The 24,137-nt window shown below is 42.5% G+C and overlaps 2 protein-coding genes across 8 annotated transcripts in view; one reads left to right on the forward strand and one right to left on the reverse strand.

The window, feature by feature from the left end:
• Positions 1–306, reverse strand: part of PIAS2 (protein inhibitor of activated STAT 2) — a 28,150-nt gene extending 27,844 nt beyond the window's left edge. For 6 of the 7 annotated variants that reach the window (XR_005954042.1, XR_005954044.1, XR_005954043.1 and 3 more), the window contains exon 1: positions 198–290. Coding sequence is in view for 4 of the 7 variants with exons in the window: in XM_041423552.1 (XP_041279486.1) it covers positions 198–221 (24 nt within the window). In the remaining 3 variants the exon portion in view is untranslated. Of the gene's footprint in view, positions 1–197 lie in introns of all 7 variants that reach the window. The other variant, XM_041423550.1, reaches the window with a different exon arrangement.
• Positions 307–6,734: 6,428 nt separating this feature from the next.
• KATNAL2 (katanin catalytic subunit A1 like 2) overlaps positions 6,735–24,137 on the forward strand; it is a 28,789-nt gene continuing 11,386 nt past the window's right edge. Inside the window, exons 1-10 of the mRNA XM_041423566.1 lie at positions 6,735–6,785; positions 13,629–13,699; positions 14,090–14,256; positions 16,301–16,343; positions 16,752–16,875; positions 17,864–17,959; positions 18,480–18,575; positions 19,349–19,426; positions 22,513–22,611; positions 23,178–23,241. Coding sequence (XP_041279500.1) covers positions 6,735–6,785; positions 13,629–13,699; positions 14,090–14,256; positions 16,301–16,343; positions 16,752–16,875; positions 17,864–17,959; positions 18,480–18,575; positions 19,349–19,426; positions 22,513–22,611; positions 23,178–23,241 — 889 coding nt within the window. The remainder of the gene's footprint in view (positions 6,786–13,628; positions 13,700–14,089; positions 14,257–16,300; positions 16,344–16,751; positions 16,876–17,863; positions 17,960–18,479; positions 18,576–19,348; positions 19,427–22,512; positions 22,612–23,177; positions 23,242–24,137) is intronic.

Consider the following 24,137-nt stretch of genomic DNA (forward strand, 5'->3'; position numbering starts at 1 on the left):
AGCAGCAGAACCCGCGCGGCGGGGACGGGGACACGGGCACTGACAGGGAGGGTCTCCCCAGGCAGACCCCGCCGACCCTCGGCAAGTCGGGGCGGGCCCGCTCCTTCCCTCCCTCCCTCTCACCCCGGGGATGGTGCGGGCCCCCCAGCACCGATATCTTGCCCCCGCTGCCACCTCTCCCCCTCCTTCCTCCTCACCCGCAGCTCCTCGAAATCCGCCATTTTCTACCCGCCGCCGCCGGGCGCCGCCGCCACCATCATCGTGCACCCGGAGCGCGCTCCCGGCACGTGACGGGGAGGGCGGTCCGGCGGGAAGGGCGGCAGGGAAGGGCGGGAGGACCTGAGGGGAAACTGGGCTAGAGGGGTACACACACACTGGGAACCCGCAGGGGAAACTGGGCTCGAATGGTACAGACACGCCGGGAACCCTGAGGGGAACCTGGGCTAGAGTGCTACAGGCACACCGGGAGCCCTGAAGGGAAACTGGGCTGCAATGGTACAGACACACTGGGAGTCCTGAGGGGAAACTGGGCTGGAGTGGTACAGACACACCGGGAGCCCTGAAGGGAAACTGGGCTGCAATGGTAGAGACTCACTGGGAGCCCTGAGGGGAAATTAGGCTAGAGTGGTACAGACACATTGGGAGCCCTGAGGGGAAAATGGGCTGGAGTGGTACAGGTACACCCGGAACCTTCAGGGGAAACTGGGCTGGAGTGGTACAGACACACTGGGAGCCCTCAGAGGAAACTGGGCTGGAGAGGTACAGACACACTGGGAACCCTGAAGGGAAACTGGGCTGCAATGGTACAGACTCACTGGGAGCCCTGAGGGGAAATTAGGCGAGAGTGGGACAGACACACTGGGAACCCTGAAGGGAAACTGGGCTGCAATGGTACAGACTCACTGGGAGCCCTGAGGGGAAATTAGGCGAGAGTGGGACAGACACACTGGGAACCCTGAGGGAAAGCTGCCCCACAGTGGTACAAATTGGGAACTGAGAGGGAAAACTAATCCAGCTGCATACACACACGCCCGTAGGTACCGGCCCCAATTACACGGTGCTCCTGCAGCAGCTCCAGGGTGTGAAGGATTCAAGTGGCTCTGGAAATTATCCCAGGGGATCACAGAATCACAAAATAAGGATGATCTCTGGAGATCACCTAGACCAAACTCCTTACAAGGCAGGGTCACACAGGAACTCCAGGTGGGTTTGAAATGTCTCACAGAGGGACATACTCCCTGACCTCCCTGGATCCCCTCTACCAGAGCTGTGCCACCTTCAACATAAAGAAGTTCTTCCTCATGCTAAAGTGAAACTTCCTGTATTTCAATTGTGGCTATTGCTCCTCATTTGGTCGCTGGACACCACTGAAAGAGTCCAACTCCATTCTCTGGACACCTGCCTTTGAGATGTTTATCTGCATTAATGAGATCCCCTCTCAGTCTCCTCTAGGCTAATCATGCCCAGGTCTTGCAATCTCTCATCACAAGGGATGATCCAGATCCCTCATAATCCTTGTGCCCTCCACTGGACATTCTGCATTAGCTTCTTGTCTTTCCTGTACTGAGGAACTGGACACACCTGCCATGTTTCTTCCCCTCCAGAATTAACACCCCACTCTTGAACTAAATTGTTCTATTAAAAACCAGCCAAACAAAAACAAAACAGAAAAACCAACCAAACCAGCAAATCATAGAATAAAATAAATAGAACATATTCCAGTTTGCAATTGAAGTGGATTAAACAGAAAGCTTGTGATTTTACAGCCCAGTTTATCCATCCAATCAAGAGCACTCATAATTTGTGTTATAATGATGATGCAGCACGTTTTAGTAATAAAAAATGAAGGGAAAATGTCACCAGCAGTAAGCTTCAAAAACTGGATAATGGGTTTCCTGCTGTAAGGAATGTAAATGTTGAGACATTTACAGAAAAATAAACATTGAGGTGCAGCCGAGAATATTGTTTTCAAAAGCAGCCAGAGATCATTACCTAGTCACAATAATTACCTACTCACAATATTCAGTTTCATCAGCAACTTGGCTGTAAAACCGAACAACCGATTTATTGCAATAAAAAGTAGGAAAGACTCAGCCAACATACAGGCGAGCAGCCAGCACAACCCAAACAAGAAGATAAAGAGACACTGGAAAAGAAAAGAGGCCTGAAAAGCAAAACATATTTGCTTGTCTTAACCAAAAGGCAGCTAGTTTTGCATGATTGACACATCCAGAGCAGCAACTACAACAGTAACTTATGGGCCAAGGGACAGGTCACACATCAGCAGCAGGCTCTGCCAGGAGGGATGCTGGCAGGCAATTTTGGGAACAAACAGCTGACCTTTTCTGCAGGATACTGATCCCTGCCATACACACTACCTGTGAGCACTTAATGCTGCTATAAAACCTGGACACCAAGGAATTCAATAACTAACATCATTAGTCGTAATTTTGCAACAGCTTGCTGAGACAGGCTTTCCTTTTTATTTACTATTTACTCCAATATAAACCCTTAAATGTGCCAAAGTCTCCCACTACAGGCACAGATACCTAGTCCTCTGCACTAACAGCTTTTGTGCTTGGTCCTATGACACCTCTTTTCCGGAAGATTTAAACATAAGGACTTCATTAATTTCAAACCCCTTCTGTTAGTCAAAACCAAGATTCGACAGGCTAATAAAACATGCCATCTGCCACACCACTGCATGAGTTCAACTCCTAAGTCCATCAAATGCTTATTTTCCCCTCCAATTCAAGACCAGACTAAAGGGGCAAGCTGTAGGTTAGACTCCCTTAGATCATTAAAGCATGACCACACCAAAGCCTTCTTTTGTTCTTTTAACAAACCCTCAAGTGTTCCTTCCTTCAAACACACCAGGAAGGACATCAGTGTTCAAGCTCACATCAGAGCCAGGCGGTTTTTTTTTCTAGTGTACACTCACCTCTCACTTCATATTCATCTTATCCCCAATATCTGCAGGGATGAGAGCAAATGCTATTTTTACACGTCTCACATGCATAAGATAACAAGAGTTTACATAGTAGCTTGCCATAATATTTTACTGAAGCGTTCCTCCACCGTGTGTTGTTTTCCTCTTTCCCTCACAGCCTTTCCACTACACATCTCTGGGGCCCTAGCCTCAAAAGAAAAAAAAAAAAAAAAAAAAGGACTTTTGGTCCTCCTCAATTTTTTGGTAGGGCATAGGCCATTTTCTCCCCCATTCCATTATCTCCACACAAAAATTTCTTTCAAATCTCCCTCTTCTGTTTTTCCATTAATTAGAATTAATCAATTAATCTCCCTTTTAATTAATCTCCCTCTTTAGTTCTTCAAAATCCTCCTGTTCTATCATAACTTCTCACAAACACATCAACTCCAGGCTTACACTCCACAGCTACCAAGTCATCTTTGCTAAATTTCAACATTTCCAATAGTCCTCTTTCCACCAAACTTTCAAGAAACCTACCTCAAATGTCAGAAATTCTTCTGGCATGTGAAACTTTGTCTTCTTCTTGGACCTCCATTTCCAATACCCTTTTCTTCTTCTCCTCTTCTTCCTTCTCACTAAACCTGCTGCTGCATCTCCTGAACCCGTTTCTAGGCTCTTCTCTTGAGCATTTTCTGAATTTTCAGTGTTGGTGTTAAAACTCTGCTCCGCGTCAGCCATTGGAGGAGGAGACCTGCCCCCACGCAGCTAGTACATATTCCTATCTCCCAGAAATCCACTGATTTACTCGCTGGGGGTTTTGTCTTCCCCAGCAGGCTCTAATTAGGATAAGGAACAAGCCTATAGGTGCTAAGCAGCCTGCCCCCTAAACTGAGGTTTGTTAGGGAAAACAACCCATCTGGTTTTCAACCTTTTCTAGTAATCTTTCTAGTGATATGCACAGTACGTCTGTATAAGCACTGCCTGTTCCCACAGCTGTGTGAACTACAGAAAGACATCTGAACATCCAAATAAACCCTCCCAGCCTTCCACAAACATTGCAGTTAAAAAAAAAAAAATAAAAACAAAACCAAAAAAAGCCCAGAACAACAAACAAAACCACTTTACAGCTGCTCGAAGGATTGCAACAATTGCTTTTATCAGCATTATACCCCATCAAACCCCTCCGAGGGGAGTGGGCTTTTGTGGACACCTTTCCATAACTGCCCCTGGAGGCCTTCATTAAAGACCCTCTTTTATATTACTTCCTTACTAAAATTATCCCAAGTTTCATTTCCAGGTTGGGACAAAGGCAACAAAGGATGAATATAGTTATGTATAACTTCATTGACAACAGATATATTAAAGTTTAGAAAAATCCAAATTAGAAACCTAACACACCTATATATATATATATATATATATATATATATATATATTAATCTAATCAGTTTTGATAATGGAATATTAATTTTGCCTGCCCATCCTCACATACCAACCACAGTGATACATCTATATTTTGGTAATAAGAGCAACAGCAAAATATTTAAATTTTGCTATGAAGTTGCTTACTTGATCATTATTATTTTTATTAAATTATGTTTATTGACATAGGCCTAGATTTCACAGTTTTGAACACAGCCTCCCTAACTGTGGGTGAGCATTTGCCTCTATGGACAGTTTTTGTGAAAATTACCCTCAATTTTTGTTCAAAGGATTTGAAGAGTCTCTTTATCCATCAAAACTACAGGAAACCACATATTAAGGTAGGATTACCCCTTTAACAGTAATGGTAGAAAACTCTCCAGTCAAACACAGCCATGAACCCAGGCTATTCTCCTGACAGTGATGAACTTGGGATGGCTTGAATTCTAACTTCACTTACAGGAATTTCTCTTTCAGTACCATAAAGAAAGAAGCCAATGGTAATAGAAAAACAAATGCATTACCACTCTACTACAACATTAAGGCCACAAAATTAAGCACACATTCTGGTAGGTGGGGACATAAGCTAGTTAGAAAAACATTAATCTGATCCACTTTGAAAAACTCCATGTTTTTTGGGACAAATGTAATAAAAAATATGCTTTAAATTGCTTCCTTGACAGGATGAATATATAGACATTTACAGCACAGCTACCTGAGCTGTGAACACACAGTGAAGCCTGTGTTGGCATGTACCAGATTGGGAATGTTTTTGAAAAGGGCTGGAGAAACATTCCAGAGTGGGAACAGAGTGACAGCAAAAGGAGAAAGCCATAATGGAGTATTGACGGTTATACTGAGGAGTATTTTTGGAAGATCTGGATGTCTGGAAAAAACATATTTTTGAGGATGAGATGCTAAGCAAGTGTGTCAGCAGCTCTCTGGCACAGAAAGCAATACACAACTTTCCTAGGCCTTGTGCTGGGAAAGGCTGTGAGAACATCAGAGAAAAGAATGATAAACAATTCTTATCTTCACTTGCTGCACCTGTTGTTGTGAACATGTGGAATGTCTTATGGAGATTTGTTTGCCAAAGAGTGATTTTTTTGGTTGGTGAATGGTGATGGTGTTTGGATTGAAAGTCCACTTGGGTCCACCTGTATCTTGACTGTCTGTAAGGGCAATGGGTTTCTCAATAATTATAGTATAATAAAGTGATAGATCAACCTTCTGAGAATCATGGAGTCAATGATAATTATTACCCACTTGGGGACCTGCGACGACAAGCCAGTGTGGTATAGAAGCCCAGAATATTTTGGGTTGGAAAGGACCTTACAACTCATCCAGTTCCATCCCCCTGCCGTGGTCGGGGGCACCTTCCATTAGACCAGGTTGTGTTGCATGATGTAAGAACCCTGAACCCTGTTATGACCCTGTCCAAGAACTGAGCAGCTGTTGGATTTGGGAACAGGGATAACAAAAGCCCTTCCCACAAAGCTGTGCATGCGTCCATCAATTCATCTTCCCACTGTGCAAGAAAAGCATAGGATTCCTCATGCAGGAGGAGTTTTGGTAGGGGTCCTGATACTGAGCTTTAGGTTTCATCTTGCCCGAGCATAGGTTCTCCTCCAGCTGGACTGAAGCTGGACCACATCCAACAGGCACAATTCACCTCTCGAATAATTCACACCCTGAACCCCAGGAGGCTGCAGCAACCAGGCAGCCGAGCTGTGCCCCAAAGAGAGCGCTTCTCACAGCCCTGTGCTCCTCACAGCGCTGGTCTCCATTTTAATGCCCACTGCTGCATCCTTGATGTGAAAGGCAAACTGCACTCTGCTGCTTCTCAGGCACACCTCAGCTGTGTGGGTGAGCTGGGCATGTCTAACATTGGAGTGAGCTGGGCTGTGCTCATTTGGGCTGTTTTGGCTTGATTTGGCTTGTTTGGGGCGGGCTTTGGTTGGATTGGCATGGTTTGGGTTGGTTTGGCTTGTTTGGTGTTGGTTTGGCTTGGGTTGGCATATTTTGGGTTGATTTGGTTTGGTTTAAGTTGGTTTGGCTTGTTTTGGGTTGGTCTGGCTCGTTTGGGATTGTTTAGGGGCCGGACGGCTCCATCCCCTCAGCCCGAGCCCCGCGCCCAACGGCCCCGCACCACCCAGGCGAGCCCGGCGCCCATTGGCCAGCGCCGCCTTCCACCCACGCTTCTCTACTTCTGATTGGGTAGCTCTTCAGTCAATCTTTCACCTTCCGACGTTCCGATTGGCTGCTCTGGGGAGGCGGGACGCGCCTGTCCCCCTCGGGGGTCGGCGGGGTGCGGGTCCGGGCGCTCGGTGCGTTATTCCCGGCGGTGTTCCCGGTAACATTCTCGGCGGCACCCCTTGCTGCCATGGAGCTCGCCTGTAAGACGCTGAGAACCAACCACCAGGCGAGGGAAGCGGTGAGAACCGGCGGGGCGCGTCGCCGTTGCGCGTCGCGGTTGCCGTGTCAACGGGGAGCGGGGCGCTGTGCGCATGCGCAGCGGGGGGTGGGTCTGTGTTGTCATGGCGGCTGGGACGGGATTAGGCCCGGTGGGCCGGGGCGGGCGTGGTTTCCTCACGGCCGCTCTCTATATGGTTCTGGAGCAGTAGGCACGGCCAAAGGACACAGTCCGTGTCCCGTCCTCCATTCGTTCTTGTTTGAAAAAGTCACGGCTGTATTGCCCCACCCCAGGTCGGGTTGGATGGAGCTTGGAGCAACCTTGGATACTGGAAGTTGCCCCTGGCCATGGCAGGGTTTGGAACTGGATGGTCTTCAAGTCACTTCCAATCCGAGCCATCCTGTAGTTCAACGATTCTATGGTTCTTGCTCTAGAAAGCCAAGAAACAGCAAGATTTTGCTGAATTTCATAACCTGTTCTTCTGCTTCCATCTGCTGGTTAAATTACACCAAAGGAAAGAGGCTGCAGGGATGCTAAAAGCCTTTCCCATACAGCTGTTGGGTGCTGTGCATGCACACACCAACCCCTCTTCTTGCTTAAGAATGAAAAGTACAGGATTTTTCACAAAAGAGGTGTTTTGGGAAGAGTCCTAAGACTGAGCTTTAGATGTTATATCAACTTTTTTGTAGAATCATAGAATGCTCTGGGCTGGAAGGTACCCACAAGGATCATCATGTTCTTACTCTTGGCCTTGCACAGCGCAGTCCCAAAACTCGCACCATGTTCTTGAGAGCATTGTCAAAACACTCCTGGAGCTCTGGCAGCCTTGGACCACTCCTAGGGGAGCCCGTTGGGACAGCCCCAAAACTTGCACAGAGAACAACAAAACTTGTTCTTGAGAGCATTGTCGAAACACTCCTGGAGCTCTGGCAGCCTTGGACCACTCCTAGGGGAGCCCGTTGGGTGCCTGGCCACTCTCTGGGGGAAAAAACCTTTTCTTGATATGCAGCCTAAATCTGTCCTGTCCCAGTTCCATGAAATCCCCTTGGATCCTGTCACTAGTCACCAGAGAGAAGAGATTGGTGCCTGCCCCTCAATATCCCCTCCTCAGGAAGTGTTAATAGGATAGATATATTTACCTGGAATACCCATTTCCATGAAATCCCCTTGGATGCTGTCACTGGTCACCAGAGAGAAGAGATTGGTGCCTGCCCCTCAATATCCCCTCCTCAGGAAGTGTTAATAGGATAGATATATTTACCTAGGAATGGGATCCTCTAGCATGGTCTCCTTCTGAGCCCTAAAGTGAATTCAGATCTCAGCCACTGCAAATGGAGCCTGAAGGTGTGATATTGAAACAGCATCAACACACAGGAGGAGAGGCAAGGAGAAAAGGGAACCTGATTTTTAACTTCACTGGTGGGGATTTGCATGGCCTTTGTCCCAAAGATGGTGCTGGATTGTAAATGCAGAAACATTTGTGGGACTGAGAACTGGAGCTCAAGAGCTCTGTCAGCTGTGCCACAGGATTTGGTTTGATGTGCTCTTGGTAAACTGGCTTCTCCATAGCCTTTTGGCAGGATGAATTTGAAGGTAGCAGTCGATATTTTGGATGTAGAGATGAGGGAGTAGATTGTGTTTCACAGAGGAGCAGAAGTTTAGAGCCTCTTTTTCTGATTAGTGACTTGAAGAACCACCTGAAGCTGCCAAGAGGATTTTTTCCTTCTTGTTCCCAGTCATAAGTTCTATGGTGAGCTCGCTGTATGTCTTTAATTATGAAAGCTCATTGTAATCCTTGAAAAACTTTGGCAACTCTATTGTTTGCAGCAGCCTCGTAATATTTGGAGAAGAGAGGAGGGCAAAGCGCCCTTTCTTTGTCCTGGGAAATTCTGTTCAATGGCAGCCAAGTTATACATTGTTTAAAACTCATCAGTTCCATTTTCTGCTCGTGTTTCTCAAAAAGTACTGTTAGCAAGCCAGACAAGAGCTGAACATTCATCCTTCTGAAAAGCCTGTCAAGGGTGCAAATATCCAAAGGGCTATGGGGAGTGGAAAGCTGTGGGAATAGAGGGAGGTGGAGGGAGGGAGGGAGGAGGAAAACTAGGTGAGCCCACCAAGCCTCTCTGTCCTGGCACATGGTGCCAGCTTGATTTTGAGGAACTCCAAATTTGTCAGCAAAGAGGGAAGGGGCTGTGTGTGTATTACCATCAGTGCTTTCCCTGTGTGATTGCACAGCCACCTGGCTGCTCTTGTCCAAATTCCTAACCAGAGATCTTCCTGAACACATCCTGACTGCCCCAGTTGTTTGCCCTTGGAGTGCATACACTAAAGCAGAACAGTTCTTATTCCCGAGCTCCCCAGATGATGCCTTACTCTTGGTAGATCTTTATTCTTCATCCCAACAAGTGTGCAAAAATTCATGCAGAATATATATTCAAATATATTCAGGGTCAAATGATAATGAAATGTTGCTGAGTTAAGTTAATCTTTTAGTAGGTCCATTAATTTCAGGAAATTGCGCAAGAGGCTTGGTTGATTTAGAATGTAAATGCATTTTAGTGCAAGGTGTGGAAATGACTAAACAAACAATTGCACCTGAGATGCAGAACTCTATTAATAGAGTTTAATTAAAAATGACTAAAAAAAGAGAATATGTGCCACTCTTTTGTTAAGCTAGAAATAAAGAAAATAACAGTATAAGTGTTAAAGCTAATTAGTTACGTGCTCAACTATTTAGTTTTTAAAACAAGATCACATTTAAGTGCCTTAAGGTTTTATTAATTTCATGGACCCCAAAACCCCCTATAGTAATTGAAAATTTAATTACATATGTTTTTCTGTTCTTTTAAGAATGGAAGCTTATTAAACTTTAAGCATTTAAACATCTATTGAAATACCAGTGGCTATAAACAACATGCAATTCTAAATACTAATTAAACAGGAAGGCTAGATCACTATAAAGCTAAACTGAATTTTAAGTAACTTTGCACTTGTAAGTACTCCTGGTTTTCCATGCTGTGTAAGATTTGCCATTTCCTCCCTAAGCACAGCAGAAGCCTTGGGCAGTGTTAGTGTCTGCCTGGACTGTGGCAGGGAGCTTTATTTTTTGGAGATAAGTGCAGTGGGTCAGTCCTAGCGGACAAACTGGAGCTCAGACAGCAGACCAGGGCGAGCTCAGAGCTCTTTTGAGGGGATAGATAAAGCTACTGGTGACACTGATGCAGACAGAGGCTCATCTGCCTCGTGAAATAAGAATGTGCTAAAATAGTGGCTAAAATAATGGTGAAATGCAGGAAAGGATTGGTGGGACTGGTCAGGCAATAATCTGTATGCCACTGATTCACCAGATTCATGACTTGGTAACAGATGCATGTTGAAAGATCCTTTCAAAAGATTTTTCTTTGATTTATAGAACACTCACAGAACTGAGCTACCAGAGATATATCTTGGTTCTGTTTTTCAGGTCCGTCCTAATATAAGTCATTGTCTGTTGATTGTTGTTTGCATTCTTCTTAACAAAGATTAAAGACAGAATTAACCTCTCAGTCTGAGCTCTCTTCTCATTTTTAGATGGGGCTCTTGTGGGATGTGAAGGTTCATTTTTCCTTCTGTTTGGTCAGCACAAGCAGAAGAGCATTGCTTTGTCAGGGTTGAAGTAGGTGGCTCACACATAGACAAAATGTTATCCTACCCCCAAAGCAAGTCTGTACTTAAATTATTTGAGATGCTGCCAATCACTGTATCACTATTTATACTAGAACTTAAAATGCTTTGGGGGTATCAGAAGTAACAAAAAGGGATGAACAGCAGCAAATGACATGCCAGAACACAAGTTCTTTTCAAGGAAAGTTCCAGCCATGGATCATGAACCCTGTCAGTCCATCAGGCAGAGGTAATTCCTCTCTTGTTAGAATATCCGTGTTTATTACATGAAACACTTGATGTTTGTCTTCTGTGGTGGCCACTCTGTTTGCATACTGTATTTTAAATATTCAGAGGTAGCTGTAACCTTGTCCTTTGATACATTAGCAAACACAACAGTTAATCTTTCTCAGCATAAACCTTCAGGAGCAGTTGCATTTCAAAGGATGTGCAGGTGGGATTCTCAGCAAATAATGACTCCGGCTTCCTTCTTGCATCTCCAGATGTGTTTCAGAATTTCACGTCACCCAGGAGAAATGGTAAAAGGACAACAGTTCAAAATCTGTTTTCCAAACACCAGCATATCAAAAGATTGAGAAGAAAAAGACCTTTTCATCTCAGAGTGTATGTGTTCTCTCTCTGCTCGTGGAAATTCTCAGAACCGGTTCATTTCTTGTTGCAGCAACTCCCAGGAACCAGTCTGCTTCATTCAAGAGTTACCAATCTACAAAACATTTACACTACAGTCCTTTCTCCCCAAAACGGTTTGAAAAATTAGCTTTGTACCACCACTGAAGTGGTATTGTGACTTCTTTTGGAAACACTTTCTCAAGGCGGTATCAAAGGTAGAAAGGGGTTATGATTTTTTCCCGTTTTCCCCAGCCAATTTTAGCCTTCATTCTAGAAAACCAGAATGAACATTCTACGAATCTTATTTGCCATATGTGAAATGCCAGTTTGCTTTGACTCTGTAGGAAACGTTAAGAGCAAACCCCAGCTCTTCCTTAGTCATGACACTAGATGGCCCCACGACTGAAGCAAACATCCCGGGAAATACCTGCTGGACTGGGATACTTTTTCCCAGTTCTATCCAGTACATTTTGCAGGCTGGCAGATTTTATTTTAAAATAAAACAATAGCAATGCTCTCTTAAGTGTTGAAATTAGCAGTGGAATGCCGTGTGATACCCAGCGCTGTGTGCAGAGCAGAGGAAGGTCTAACCTTGCAAAGGAATGGTGTGTAAAGAGATAAACTCGTTTTGCACCACCCAAAAAACACCTTAGATTTTTGGAATAAGTGACTTTCTACTACCAGAAGTCACTATAGTTGCTCTTTCTTCCAAGAGACCAGAAAGAATAATGGTCTTTATGTGTATATATTTCTTTTGCACATCTTGTGGGATTTAAAAACATCAGCCTTGGTCAGTAGTAGTTCCTTGGCATCTTTGTGTGCCAGGCACAGGCAGAGAGCAGCCCAGATCCTTGATACAGGTGGTGGGACTCTGTCTGCAGCATGAAGAGGACAGAAATCTGCATTTGTCACCTGCAGACAGGGGGTGACACTTGGGCTGGGCTTTTCCTTGGGCAGGGATGAGGATGCTGTGTCACTATAGGACATGAAAAAACACAGCGTGAACATGCTGCTGTTCTCAAGGTAAGCAGGGAAGTTTTTTTTCTGACTCCAACATTTATAGATTTCCAAAAGTGGCAGTGGATTAGAGGGTGAAAGTGCCACCTCTCCAGTGACACTGGACAAAGCAACAGTCCATCAAATTTCTCCTTCTGCATTAAAGAATGCAAAACAATAAGTTATTTACAGAAAGTGTGTGAGAAAGTTTGTTACAAGAATGTAAACATCAGAAGGCTTAGAAAATCTTAAAAATCAAAACAACAGATGCTGTTCAGTTGGGATAGAAGGGAGGTAAACTGGAGGTGGAAGCAGGAGCCTGTGTAGCTTTACTGTGCAGCGTGATCAGAGGTGTGTATGTGCTGTGCAATCAACAGAAATTGTTGCTCTTTCCCATCCATTAAGTGCCACTCCTTCGTGTTCACACTGGGTCCTGACAAGTAACCACAAAATCAGAGGAAGGACACAATACCTCAAACTGGGGGGACACACGAGGATCATCGAGTCCAACTCTCAATGCCTCCCAACCTAAAAGAGAAGGGAAGTCATTCGTTTACTTAAATGTGTTTTTGACCATACCTACTTTCCCTGTGGGTATGGCCAAAATACACTATACCCACAGTGAGTTTCAAGTCCCAGTGAGGCAGACCAAAGGCAATGTGCTGATTTCTACAGCTTTCATTGTAACATCTTATGTTATGACCCAAAAATCTCAGAAGTTTTCTGCAGACACTGAGCATATATGGCATGTTTCATCAGAGAAAGGTTTTATTCCATCATCTTGCATGATTCTGTTTTCACTGTGCCTTTTCCTCTACTTGATGTTGCATCTGATACTCTCTCAGATGAAGCTTCACTGAATGAAGAAGAGAATTTTTTATGCTGCCTTATTTTTATTGCTGAACCATTTATGAATGACTTTGGGTTCTCCAGTCTGTGCCAAGACATCCCTGAGAACTACTCCATGTTGCATTTCTCCATGTTGAGTCCTGATTTTGGTCAGTCCTGTGTGAAAATTGTGCAAGTTTCGTGTTGTCCCAACCCACTAATTCTTCCAGTGTCTGTGTTTCATTTGTTGTGTTTATACATCAAGGCCTATGAAATGGGAGGTGTCAGCAAGTGTTACAGCTGGTCTTTGCAGTAGAGTCACGCAGATCCCAGACCTGTTCACCAGCCCCCCTTCTCCAGGCACTCAGAGAACAGGTTTCAGGTTGCAAGGAAAGGACAGGATGGAGCACAAGGTTTCCTTGCACAGTCCCTGAAGCACTGAGATCTGCAAGAGTCCTGCCCTGAAATTCACAGCAGTCTGAACATGTTGGGAGCCATAACCATAGTAAGGGAAGTAAGTTATTTGTTCAACCCTAAAATAATTTTCTCTTCTCTAGGAAAACATTTCTACCCATCCAGTAGCCCTGATAATGTGTAAGAAAAATTAGATTGAAAACCACTTTCCTTGTGTTTATTAACAGTGAGTTGTTTTACAGTTCTTACATGCTGTTGTGTTAATTTGTTTGTTTCCAGAGGCTACATTTAGATGTTGTTAACAGCAATAAAGAGAATATTACATTTGATCTAGAGTTCTGTCTTAATTCACAGGAGGAGATGCGAACAGAAGCTCGTCGGAAAAATCTCCTCATTCTAATTTTGCATTATTTAATCGAGGAAGGGTATGTTTTTTAAATAATAGCACTCTATCCTTGTGGGATTGTGTGTACCTGCTGTACTGCATCTTTCTGTCCTCTGTTGGCTGAATGGACAGTGTGGGCCTTTGGGTTGATGTGAGGAAGTGTAAACTACTATGAGGTATCCTCGCAGTTTGCTTTGCTAAATTGTTTCAGTTTCTGAAACAAAAAATCCCTGTATAATTTTAAAATACTTTAGATTAACCAACAAAGCTTATTAAAATAGAGTTTATACTTCTATAAAAATAGAACTGTGGACAGATAAAATATACCATATGCTTACTAGTGCCATGTTTGCTGCTTCTCTCAGAAATCAGAGTAAGATGATGACTCTCAGTTTTTTGATCCTTGTTTGTTTTGTTTTTAAATTGCCAGATATGTTGACGCTGCAAATGCTTTGGAACAAGAGACAAAATTAGGTTTACGTGGCTTTGAAGTTTGTGACAACATTGATCTTGAGACAATTTTGATGGAATATGAAAGCTACTATTTTGTAAAATTTCAAAAGTATCCTAAAATTACCAAAAGAGTCCTGGACACTGGTACGTGGCTCTGTTCCAAAAAGAAAGGTTTTGTTTCCAAACTCTAAAATGTGTATTTCCCTGCTGTGCTCACAGCCCTTGTCACGTATGTCAGCATTTAATGTTCCAATCCTTACAGTTACTGATCTGAAGTTCTAGCACACAAGACACCAGAATTGAGAGAGGTGGCTTTAAGCCCTTCTGTTTTTCCTTCTTTCTTTATATAAAGGAACTAGAAGGTGGCATTTTTCTGTTTTTGAAATCTGCTTTGATGTTGGAAAATGTCAGCTAAGCACAAAGCATTATGGCAAAGATATATTTATCCACTTTCTTCTCATGGGGAGAGAATAGTGGATGAATGATACAGAATAAGACAAAACAGAATATGACCATTTTGTTATAACCCTGAGAGCCTGAAGGGTTTTGCACTTGAGCACAAAATGTAATTTGGAGAAGCCATAATAACAACTGTATGAGAATAAGTCATGAAGAGCTTGAAGAATCTAGGTTTGGATTAGACTTAGGAAAATTAGGAAAAATTTCTTTGTGAAAAGGGTTGTCAAACCCTGGCACAGGCTGCTCAAGGAAGTGGTGGAGCAATATCCCTGAAAGGGTTTAAAACACATGTGGATGTGGCACCTGGGGACATGGGTCAGTGGTGGCCACTGCAGGGGTGGGGAGTGATTGGACTGGATGGTCTTAGAGGTGTTTTCCAGGTTAAATAAAGGGTTTGGTAATTATTGCCTTGAAAAAGGCATGTACAACTAGAACCTATGGATTGGTGTTAATACAAAGAGGAAGAACTGCCCTGCAGGACAAAACAAAAAGGGTTTGTTGTGAGGCAAGAGTGAAAAACTATTATAAAGCATTTTTTTTCACATCACAGTCAAACAGAGCAGTAGGCAAGACTGAATCCATGATCTAAGTAAAAAAGAATTCCTAAAAAGCCACTCTTGGCCATTTAAAAGCTCTCATTATGCATTTTTTGGTTAGTAAAGATTCTCAGGCATGGAGTAGTCTGCTCTTACCTAAGCTCAGATTTGTGACCATGCTGGCAGGGAGGCATCATTCTTTTTCCCTAAAGCATAAGCAGCCTCTTCTCCTGCAGTGCACACAGTTTTCACCATGCCCTTATTGTGCCTGTTGCCAGACTTGATATCTAAATAAAATCCTTGGTGTGGTGCTGCTTCTTACTGAATTCTTTGCAGCACTCTTGGCAAGTCCTACAGTAACAAGTTGGTCATTTCCATGCTGAATTCCTGTTGGAAATGTGGTATATATACCCACAAGATTACAGATTGCTCCATAGGCTCTGTGCCCCTAAACACACCATGTTCCCAAGCTCCTTCTGGATAAGAGCTGTTTGGGAAGGATTATTTTACTGTGTGAGAATCATGAGTGGATGGAAGAGCATTTTACAGAGAACACTGAAAGGAAAGGTGTTTTGGAGCAACCAGGGGCATGCTGGTAGCATACAAACCCTTGGCTTTATGAGTTAATATCTGGGCTTTGTGAGTTTGACATTTTGTGAAAAAAAAGCTCTCCTTTGACAGAAATTGCTTAAAATTACATAAATGCAAAAGATAACATAGTTTGATCACCACTATTGCAATGTGACGTTTATTCTGTCTTGTTATGTTGAACTTGATTCCTCTTCAGAGGAGTAAGGCAAATTCATATTCCCCAATTCAGCAATGAAAAAAATTATTAGCATTAAATAAGCATTCTGTGTGATATATTAAATTATTGTACTTAATCTAATTTCTGGTGGTGTCCATTTTACTGTGAACATGATACTGGTTTTAAAATGTAAGCAGAGAAACAAAAGACTGAATGAGCTAAAATATAAAAACTGTGAAGCAAAACCACTCTCACCAACATCAGTTTGTTTTCAGTAAGTTTTTGCAAGCTTGCAGTGCTTATACTCCCGCTGTTCCTGTTTATGCATTATTATTTCCAAGGTTATTATTGTTTGCTTAAGAATAGTTTTAAAGGGAAAAAAAGGTTCAAAATGCCCTTTTTAGATCCTTAATTATTTTCCCTTTTAATATTAATTTTGCCTCAGCAGAAAATAAACAACAGCTGAGAAGTGGAGGAAGAGCAAGAAGGTGAGATATATGTGTGGGGTGTTTCTCTGGGCAGAAAATTTTCCTAGTAAAAGCAAATATGCACTGTGGTAAAGATAATGCTGCGATTCCAGAGGAGTACCAAAGCCTAGAGCCATGCTCCTGACTGTGTGGTGCATTTTTCCTGTACGTGCTAGAGGAAACTAGAGACTTGTTTCCAAATGGAGAGGCAGACAATTTACAGAGTTTCTCCAGTGTGGGCAAAATGGGGTGGGGTGTTTGAAAAAAGTAAGCATTGAACTCTGATGTGATTCAAATTAATGTCATAACTTCAGTGGTAGCAAAGTTGGCCTAAACCTGCTTTATTTGAAAGGTTTGGGTTTTAGTCTTCTGGTATTTTGAAGAAAAAAAAATGTCAGGGAAGTCTTGATTTTTTTTTCTTTATTCTAGGACAACAGCTCCTTCTCAGAATGTACCAAGGGTCAAACAACAGACAGTGCAACAATCAGCATCAAAAACTTCACCTGAGGGTACAGCAGAACCTAAATCCTCCACCAAGGAGAGCCCCAGACAGGTTTAAACATGTTTTATCTTGGCAGCAGTACAGTTGAAATTAATGGGATTTTGTTTGGGGAATCTGTAGGCAGCGAGAGGATGGGAGTTACACAATAAATAATTGTGCAACTAATGGGTTTTACTGTTTTTGTCACTTAAGGATTATAGGTGCAAGACTTGGAGAGAATTTCTTGCTATGAGTTTGGGGGCAGTCACAGACATAAATTAGAGGAAGAGGAGGCATATAATCCAACCTATACTGAGAGCAATCAGTATTTTTTTTCCATTAGTACCAATATATTCATACTTTAGTGCCAGAAAACAAAAACAAATAAAGAATGAAGTGGTATCAGTTGTAAGCATCTTCACAGTGCTTAAGTTGTTTGAGACTGAGGGAGTAATTTGGGTCTGTAATGTTTTGGTTTGAGAGTCTCATTTTGGTGAGATTGCTTTGAAATCTAGTTTACTGTCATCCTTTTACAGAGGGTGGGTAGGAACAGCAGGTTGGTGGGCAAGCACTGTGTCTGTTGCAGCCTTTTTTTAAAGGGCCTGGCTATATTTCTGAATCAAAAGGAGCTCTTCTCTGACCTATTGCTACCCCTAAAAATACCCCAAAATTTGCCTTTTGGATTTTACAGCAGTAACTGCTGTGGAGTGAATACATAATCCTAAAATCGCTCCTCATTTCTGAGTTGACATGCTGTGCCTTTTACTTGGCCTGTCATTTCCACTGTTTGTAAGAGTCTCTTCTTCATACATACATTATGTAAAATGTAGTTTCTGCTCAGTACATGAAATAATTCACTGCTGAGCTCCAGAGCCGTGGCTTTCACTGCTGTCACCAGTCAGGTGAAGTCCAATTAAATCTACAGTGGTGTTAAAATGATCAGTATTTCTCTTGGAGCTTCATCTGGGCCTGTGTGAAGGGAGGGAATGATACCTGTCATGTAATACCTTCAATCCATTTACTTGGCAGCACATTTGTTTTAAAAGGCATTTTTCTTTAGGATAATGATGGTGCAGATACTCTGGATCAATCTGATTTTGGTTTAAGCATCTCAGGAATCGGCAAAACTGGAGGAGACAGCTCTCAGCCAAGAAAGGTTGGTGGAAACCTGGTATGTGGTTTCTCAGAGAAATATGTATGTGGAAAAACAAGCACAGAGCTTTTCAAAAATATCAAATGGTAGGGTTTTCTGTCTATTTTTATATAAAATGTTTCTGTATAGTCAGCTGAAGAGTCAGTTTTATAATTTTCTATAAAAAATTTATAATTCTTTGCATGTGAGGCACTTTTTGCATTAAATACTATTTCAAACATATTCAGAGAGGAATATTTATTTTTTTAAAGCCTGGTGGTAAATAACTAAGATTGAAGATAAATTTTAAATTCCTGAATGAGGTAATGAAAAGCTCTGCAGTTAAATTATTGAATTGACTGAGTTATGTATTCTATCCCCATTGCTACCGTGGTTGTTGGGGTCAGTTTTTGCCATAATTAGGACTGTATACGCATTAAGGAAACACACTGTTGTAATTGCAAGCAAAATTTGGTCCAGTGTATTTTTAAGAGTAGTGCTACCACCGTGGTAAAGCCTACAGCAACATTTTTTTCTCCTTTAGGGCCAAGTAATTGACTTATGCAAGATGATTAATGATGCTGTCAGAATGTCACCAGGAATTCCCTTGAACAGCCTTAATTGTGATCCAGATCCATCAGTAAGTGTTTCTGTTCATATTTCCATCCAATCAATGTGAACTTGAGTTCTGCACAACCAGGAGCAAAACAAAATACTGCAACAAGGTTGTTTTTGTTCCCAAGTGCTAAAAAAGGCCTTGGATTTCTGAAGGTGTATTTCTTTCTTGAAGGGACAGCCATACTTGATAGTGGTCTAATTTGATGACAGTTTATTCTGGACACGAAAGCAGGCAAAAAGTAAAAATGAGGCCTTATGATGAAAAAAAATAAATTGCAGACACCTGCAGAACTTCTGGGGTGAAATCCTGGTTCCTTTCAGCTCAGTATGGTCTCTAGCATTTGCCTCAGCTAAGACAACAACAGAATTTTGATGGTTGAGATAAATTTTGTGTAAACACTCCAGACACAAGCCAGAACTTTTCAAATAGTGCATCCAGCTTTTGTGGTGCTTGTCTGCCTGGCAACTTGCTACACTGTAAGAAACTATCCAAAAACAGAATGTGAAAAACAGTGACCTACAGTTACATTTTTCACTCCTTAATCTATGTAGGTCATATTTAGCACTGTAAGTGCAATTAGAAAGCTGCTCATTTTAATGTTGATCAGGGTTAGATACTGTCAGAGGAAAATATGACACTGCAAATATGGTTTACTTTGCAATTCATATTATTACACATATTTCTGCAAATTTAAAAGTTGATATTACTACAATGTATCAGTTTTTTAAAAAATACATAATAGTTTCTCTAAAAATACTTGCAGTCTGACGAGAACCCATGTTTTTCTCTTTTAGGAACGATTATTGAAACCTGTTAGTGCTTTTATTGGCATGACTGGCGAAATGAGGGAACTTGCAATGGTTGTAAGCAAAGTAAGAGCAGATCTCCACGTCATTTGTAGAGAGATGTTGGTTATCTTTGCATCTGGGAGTGCTCTTTGTTTCTTTTTACTGTCACTGATAGTGCTCATTCTTGAATGTGCAAGTTATTTTTCCGTCCACATAGCTCCCCAAAAAGTCATTTCTGTACATGTAATGATGTTTCTTTCTGATGCACAGTGGGAGGAAATAATTACAAACATTCCTTTCTAATGGGGAACAGGTAATTTAGTCATGCTGTGCAGACTGTCATGGCTTTTCTCTTTGCTTCAAAGAAAGTACAATACTTCATTGGAAAGAGAGATTTAAATATATAAGCTAAAACCAACTATTACCTAATGTTTTATCTCGCTGTGATCAGATGGTGGGAGAAACCTTGATTCCACCCTTGGGGTGCAGTTTCCATTCCAGGCACAGGGCTGTAGTCAGTGTGGGCAGTGTGCCAGTATCACAGCAATCTCTGAATTCTGAATGTATCTACTAGATAGCATCTACCAAAATTACTATTAAACCCTGTTATTCCTGCATGGTTTAGAATCAGAAAATAATTTAAGTTGGAAAAGCCATCTAAGGTCATCAGGTCAGCACTGCCAAGCACTGCCAAGGCCAACACTGACCCATGTCCCAAAGTGCCACATCAACATGGCTTTTAAACTCCAGGGATGAGGATTCCACCACTGCCCTAGGCAGCCTGTGACAAGGCTTGATAAACCTTTCCATGAAGGAATTGCTCCTGAGGTACAACCTGATCCTGCCCTGGCCCAGCCTGAGGCCGTTCCCTCTCCTCCTGTCCCTGTTCCCTGGGAGCAGAGCCCGACCCCCCCGGCTGTCCCCTCCTGTCAGGAGCTGTGCAGAGCCACAAGGTGCCCCCTGAGCCTCCTTTTCTCCAGGCTCAGCCCCTTCCCAGCTCCCTCAGCCTCTCCTGGGGCTCCAGCCCCTTCCCAGCCCCATTCCCTGCCCTGGACACGCTCCAGTCCCTCAGTGTCTCTCTTGTCCTGAGGGCCCAGAGCTGTCCAGCCCTGGAGGTGCCTCAGCAGGGCCAGCACAGGGGACAGGACATGACACTGCCCTGGGGCTGTGTCACAGCATGGCTGGGACATTGGCCTGGCACTTGCCCTGTGCCTTGCTTGGTGCACATTTGCACTCCCTGTGCATTCTCAGGCGGTGCAGTGCAGAGATGCTGTAACTGTTGGCTCTGCAAGCGGTGCCCTCATCCCAGCGCTGCCAGGGCAGCATCAATAATACACCATCTCCCAGGGCAGACCTGGGGATTCCTCCAGGATAGGCAGCTTGACCCCTGGAGGGAACCACAGCCTTGTCAGCAGCATTTCATGTCACTCCTGGGTTGAGGTGTAGCCTGACAAACAGGCCCTGGTCTGCTGGGGATCTGTGGCTGCAGCAGGCACAGATGCATCCCCCGCTTTTGGATGAGTCACTCGTGTTTGGTAGTGTTCACTACCACAGTGTTTGGTAGTGTTGTGACTTTCTGGATACAAATATCATGAGTGGTATCCGCTTGGGGAAACTTGCTTATAATCGTCTTTCCAAAAAGCTTGTAAGACTTTTGATGACTGATTTTCATATCTGTGTATGGCCAAAATTCTTGTTCCACAAGTTTTGTATTTGACGTTTAGTAGAACTTAAGAAATGTCTTAGGAAATTTCCAACCTTAAAGTAAGAAAATTCGCATTTGTTTCAATTCCTGTCTGGTCTTTTATTTATGGTAGACCTTTAAAATAATGTTGTTCTTGCTGCTACATTAACAAAAAAAAGCAATAAAAATTGTTTTTCATTTGTTATGGTGTGTTTTTTGAATTGTGCTCCATTGTGGTATGTTCCTAGTTGCTATGGTAATCAACACTGTATAAATCAATACAAATAAATAGCATGTTATATCTATTTCATTACACAATCTAATTTAATTTGGAAACAGTTATGTAAGTCTCTACTTAATAGCAGAAATCTGATTCATCTTAATTCACTGTTAATAGACAGGGAAAGTGTAATCTATTCTATATAAATAATTTTTTCTAATTGTATTAACTTTTCCCCTTGGATACAATCACATCATTTTTCTTCAGTCTGTGTGGACTATTTTTGTTGGAGATCAGAATTTATCCTGAGTATTTGTACCGAAGATGTGATTTTTTGCAGAACAATTAGCCCCTGGAACACAAAGCCACAAAATGAAGGCAAATGGAAAGATTCATGGAAGATTTAGAAAGTTTGATGAATTAAATGAAATTAATTTAGTGAGTGTTTCAGGGCATAGACTAATTACCATCTATCTTTTGATAGATTCTTAGGGGAAAAATTTCTTCCTGTTGCAGAGTTTCTCACAGCTTTTCTTGCAGCATATAAAATCTTGCATAGAGTGGAGTAAATAGAAATTTTTCACTGTTACTTACAACACAAGAAATAACATAAATAATAGGTATTAACATTATTATATACAATAACATAAGTAATAGGTGCAGCCATAAAGTTACTAAGCATCAAGTTTAAAAAAAAATAAATATTTTCACATTGCACGTGAGTGAGCTGTGGAACTTGTAACTATAAAATAAACATGTTTAAAAGAGGGAAGAAAAATTCACTAAAGAATGAGTGTCAAAAGGAATTTCACTTCAAAGATTCAGATGTAATTTGAATTGCTGAATTCCATTGGTGGGTGTAAACTTGAACCAATGTGTCACTCTTATTACTTTTACTTCTTTTTTTAAACATCCAATACTTGCAGCAATAGAGACAAAATATTAGGCCTGGTGAACCTTTGTATCACAGTAGATCTTGATATGTTGGTTGGTTCCTAAATCAAACCAACAGAAAAGAGATCTGAGGTAGATCTGCTCAGCATCTGCCTTTGCTTGGAATACATTAGGGAAACTGGGGCCTGGAGGGGAAGTGATTGCTGTGTATGCTTCCCTCCTGGGAGGTCCTGGTACCTAGGGTTAACTAATACAGCCTGTATCACTTAACAGCATCACTATTTTATCCCTGAGTTGATCCTTTTCCTTTGCCCGAGGTCATTATCCGACTGCAGAAGGGGTTTTTCTAACAAGAAGTGATGTGTGTTGCAGGACATTTATCTCCGTAAGCCGAACGTGAAGTGGGATGATATTATAGGACTGGATGCAGCTAAAAGGCTGGTCAAGGAAGCAGTTGTGTACCCCATAAAGGTAAGGTGCTAAATAGCTTTGACAAAACGAGTGTTGGGCTCATTAGCTTGTTGCCTTGCAGTTACAGTGGTGTTTTAGAGTTCTCAGTATTTCTCTGCTTTTGTAGGCCATTTGTGTCAAAACTGTTGGCGTTCCTGTTTCATGCCAGAACTGTTCCTGTTCTATCTGAACTGGCACCTGCATTCTACTACAGGAAAATTACCTTTCAATATTAATATTGTATGAGCTAGGTCCAATTCTTTGGCACCTTTGGCATTGTAAGAAGTGCTGGATTTGGCCTGTATTAATTCTATGAAAAATGACTTACAGAGGAGAAAGTCACATCAATTGCAATTGAAAAGAAACCCAAAACCACTGAAAGCAGATTTCAAATAATAAATACAGCATTTTTCTCAGTACTCAGATCATACATGTCACATTGTTTTGGTGTAGTTTTGTGCCTCTCTTCAAATTTCTTAGGTTTCTTGAATGTGCTAGGAGCAGTGAAGGTGAGGACTACAATCCCTTGCAGTTTCTTTTAGATGATACATTTTTAATCCCTGGATGACTCTTTTCTGCTTCTACAGTATCCAGAGCTGTTCACTGGCATTCTGTCCCCTTGGAAAGGATTATTGCTCTATGGACCACCAGGTATGGAGAACTTTTTTCCACATCTTTGTGTTTGTCACTGCTTCTTATTTTCTCCTGTGGGTAAATCAGCAATGTTAATTAGATGAGATTGTTAAAAAAGAACATGTTCTGTACATAAATTAAAAGGAGAGAATGTTAGATGGTTATGTCCATCTCTGACACTCAAACCTGGCCTTTTTTGTGAGCCTTGGCTATTTCTATATACAAATCTTCCAGGGACTTACAGTACTTATAGTACTTCCAGTACTTACACTAACAGTTCAGGGGAATGAAAACTCAGTTCTCTGTTTTTACTCAGCTTTTACTAATTTTAACTTAATCAAGTTTAGCATGAACTTATGTCAATAAATCTACCATGGGCTTACCTCCATAGTGAAAAAGTCCTTCCTTTCTTCTGCTTTTAGGGGTTGTTTTGGGAATGGGGTGGAAGCTTTGTCTTCTTCCAGCTGGGTATTTTCCTTGTTGGTGCAGCTTCCCTGCTCCCTTTGCCCCACTTTGACACCAGGATGTGACTGGAAGGGGACAGAGAGCACAAGAACCACCTGAGTCAGGTTGCAAAGCCTCCCTCTGCAACGAAATCTGTTTTGTGAATGTTTAGGTGTTCCTGCCACAGGAGGCATCTGAGCATTTCAGCATGCACTACTTCAGGATTTGGAGAATCTCCATTTGCAGTTCTGTATTACCTGGGTTTCTCCAAACGATCCTGAAAGGGCCACAAAATATTCTGAGGGCTGGAGCCCCTCTGCTCTGGAGCCAGCCTGGCCCAGCTGGGGCTGTTCCCCTGCACAAGAGAAGGCTCCAGGGACACCTCAGAGCCCCTGCCAGGGCCTCCAGGGGCTCCAGGAGAGCTGCACAGGGACTGGGGACAAGGCCTGCAGGGACAGCACACAGGCAAT

This window comes from Onychostruthus taczanowskii, unplaced genomic scaffold (assembly GCF_017590055.1).
Source record: "Onychostruthus taczanowskii isolate IOZ18803 unplaced genomic scaffold, ASM1759005v1 scaffold79, whole genome shotgun sequence".
Taxonomy (NCBI): domain Eukaryota; kingdom Metazoa; phylum Chordata; class Aves; order Passeriformes; family Passeridae; genus Onychostruthus; species Onychostruthus taczanowskii.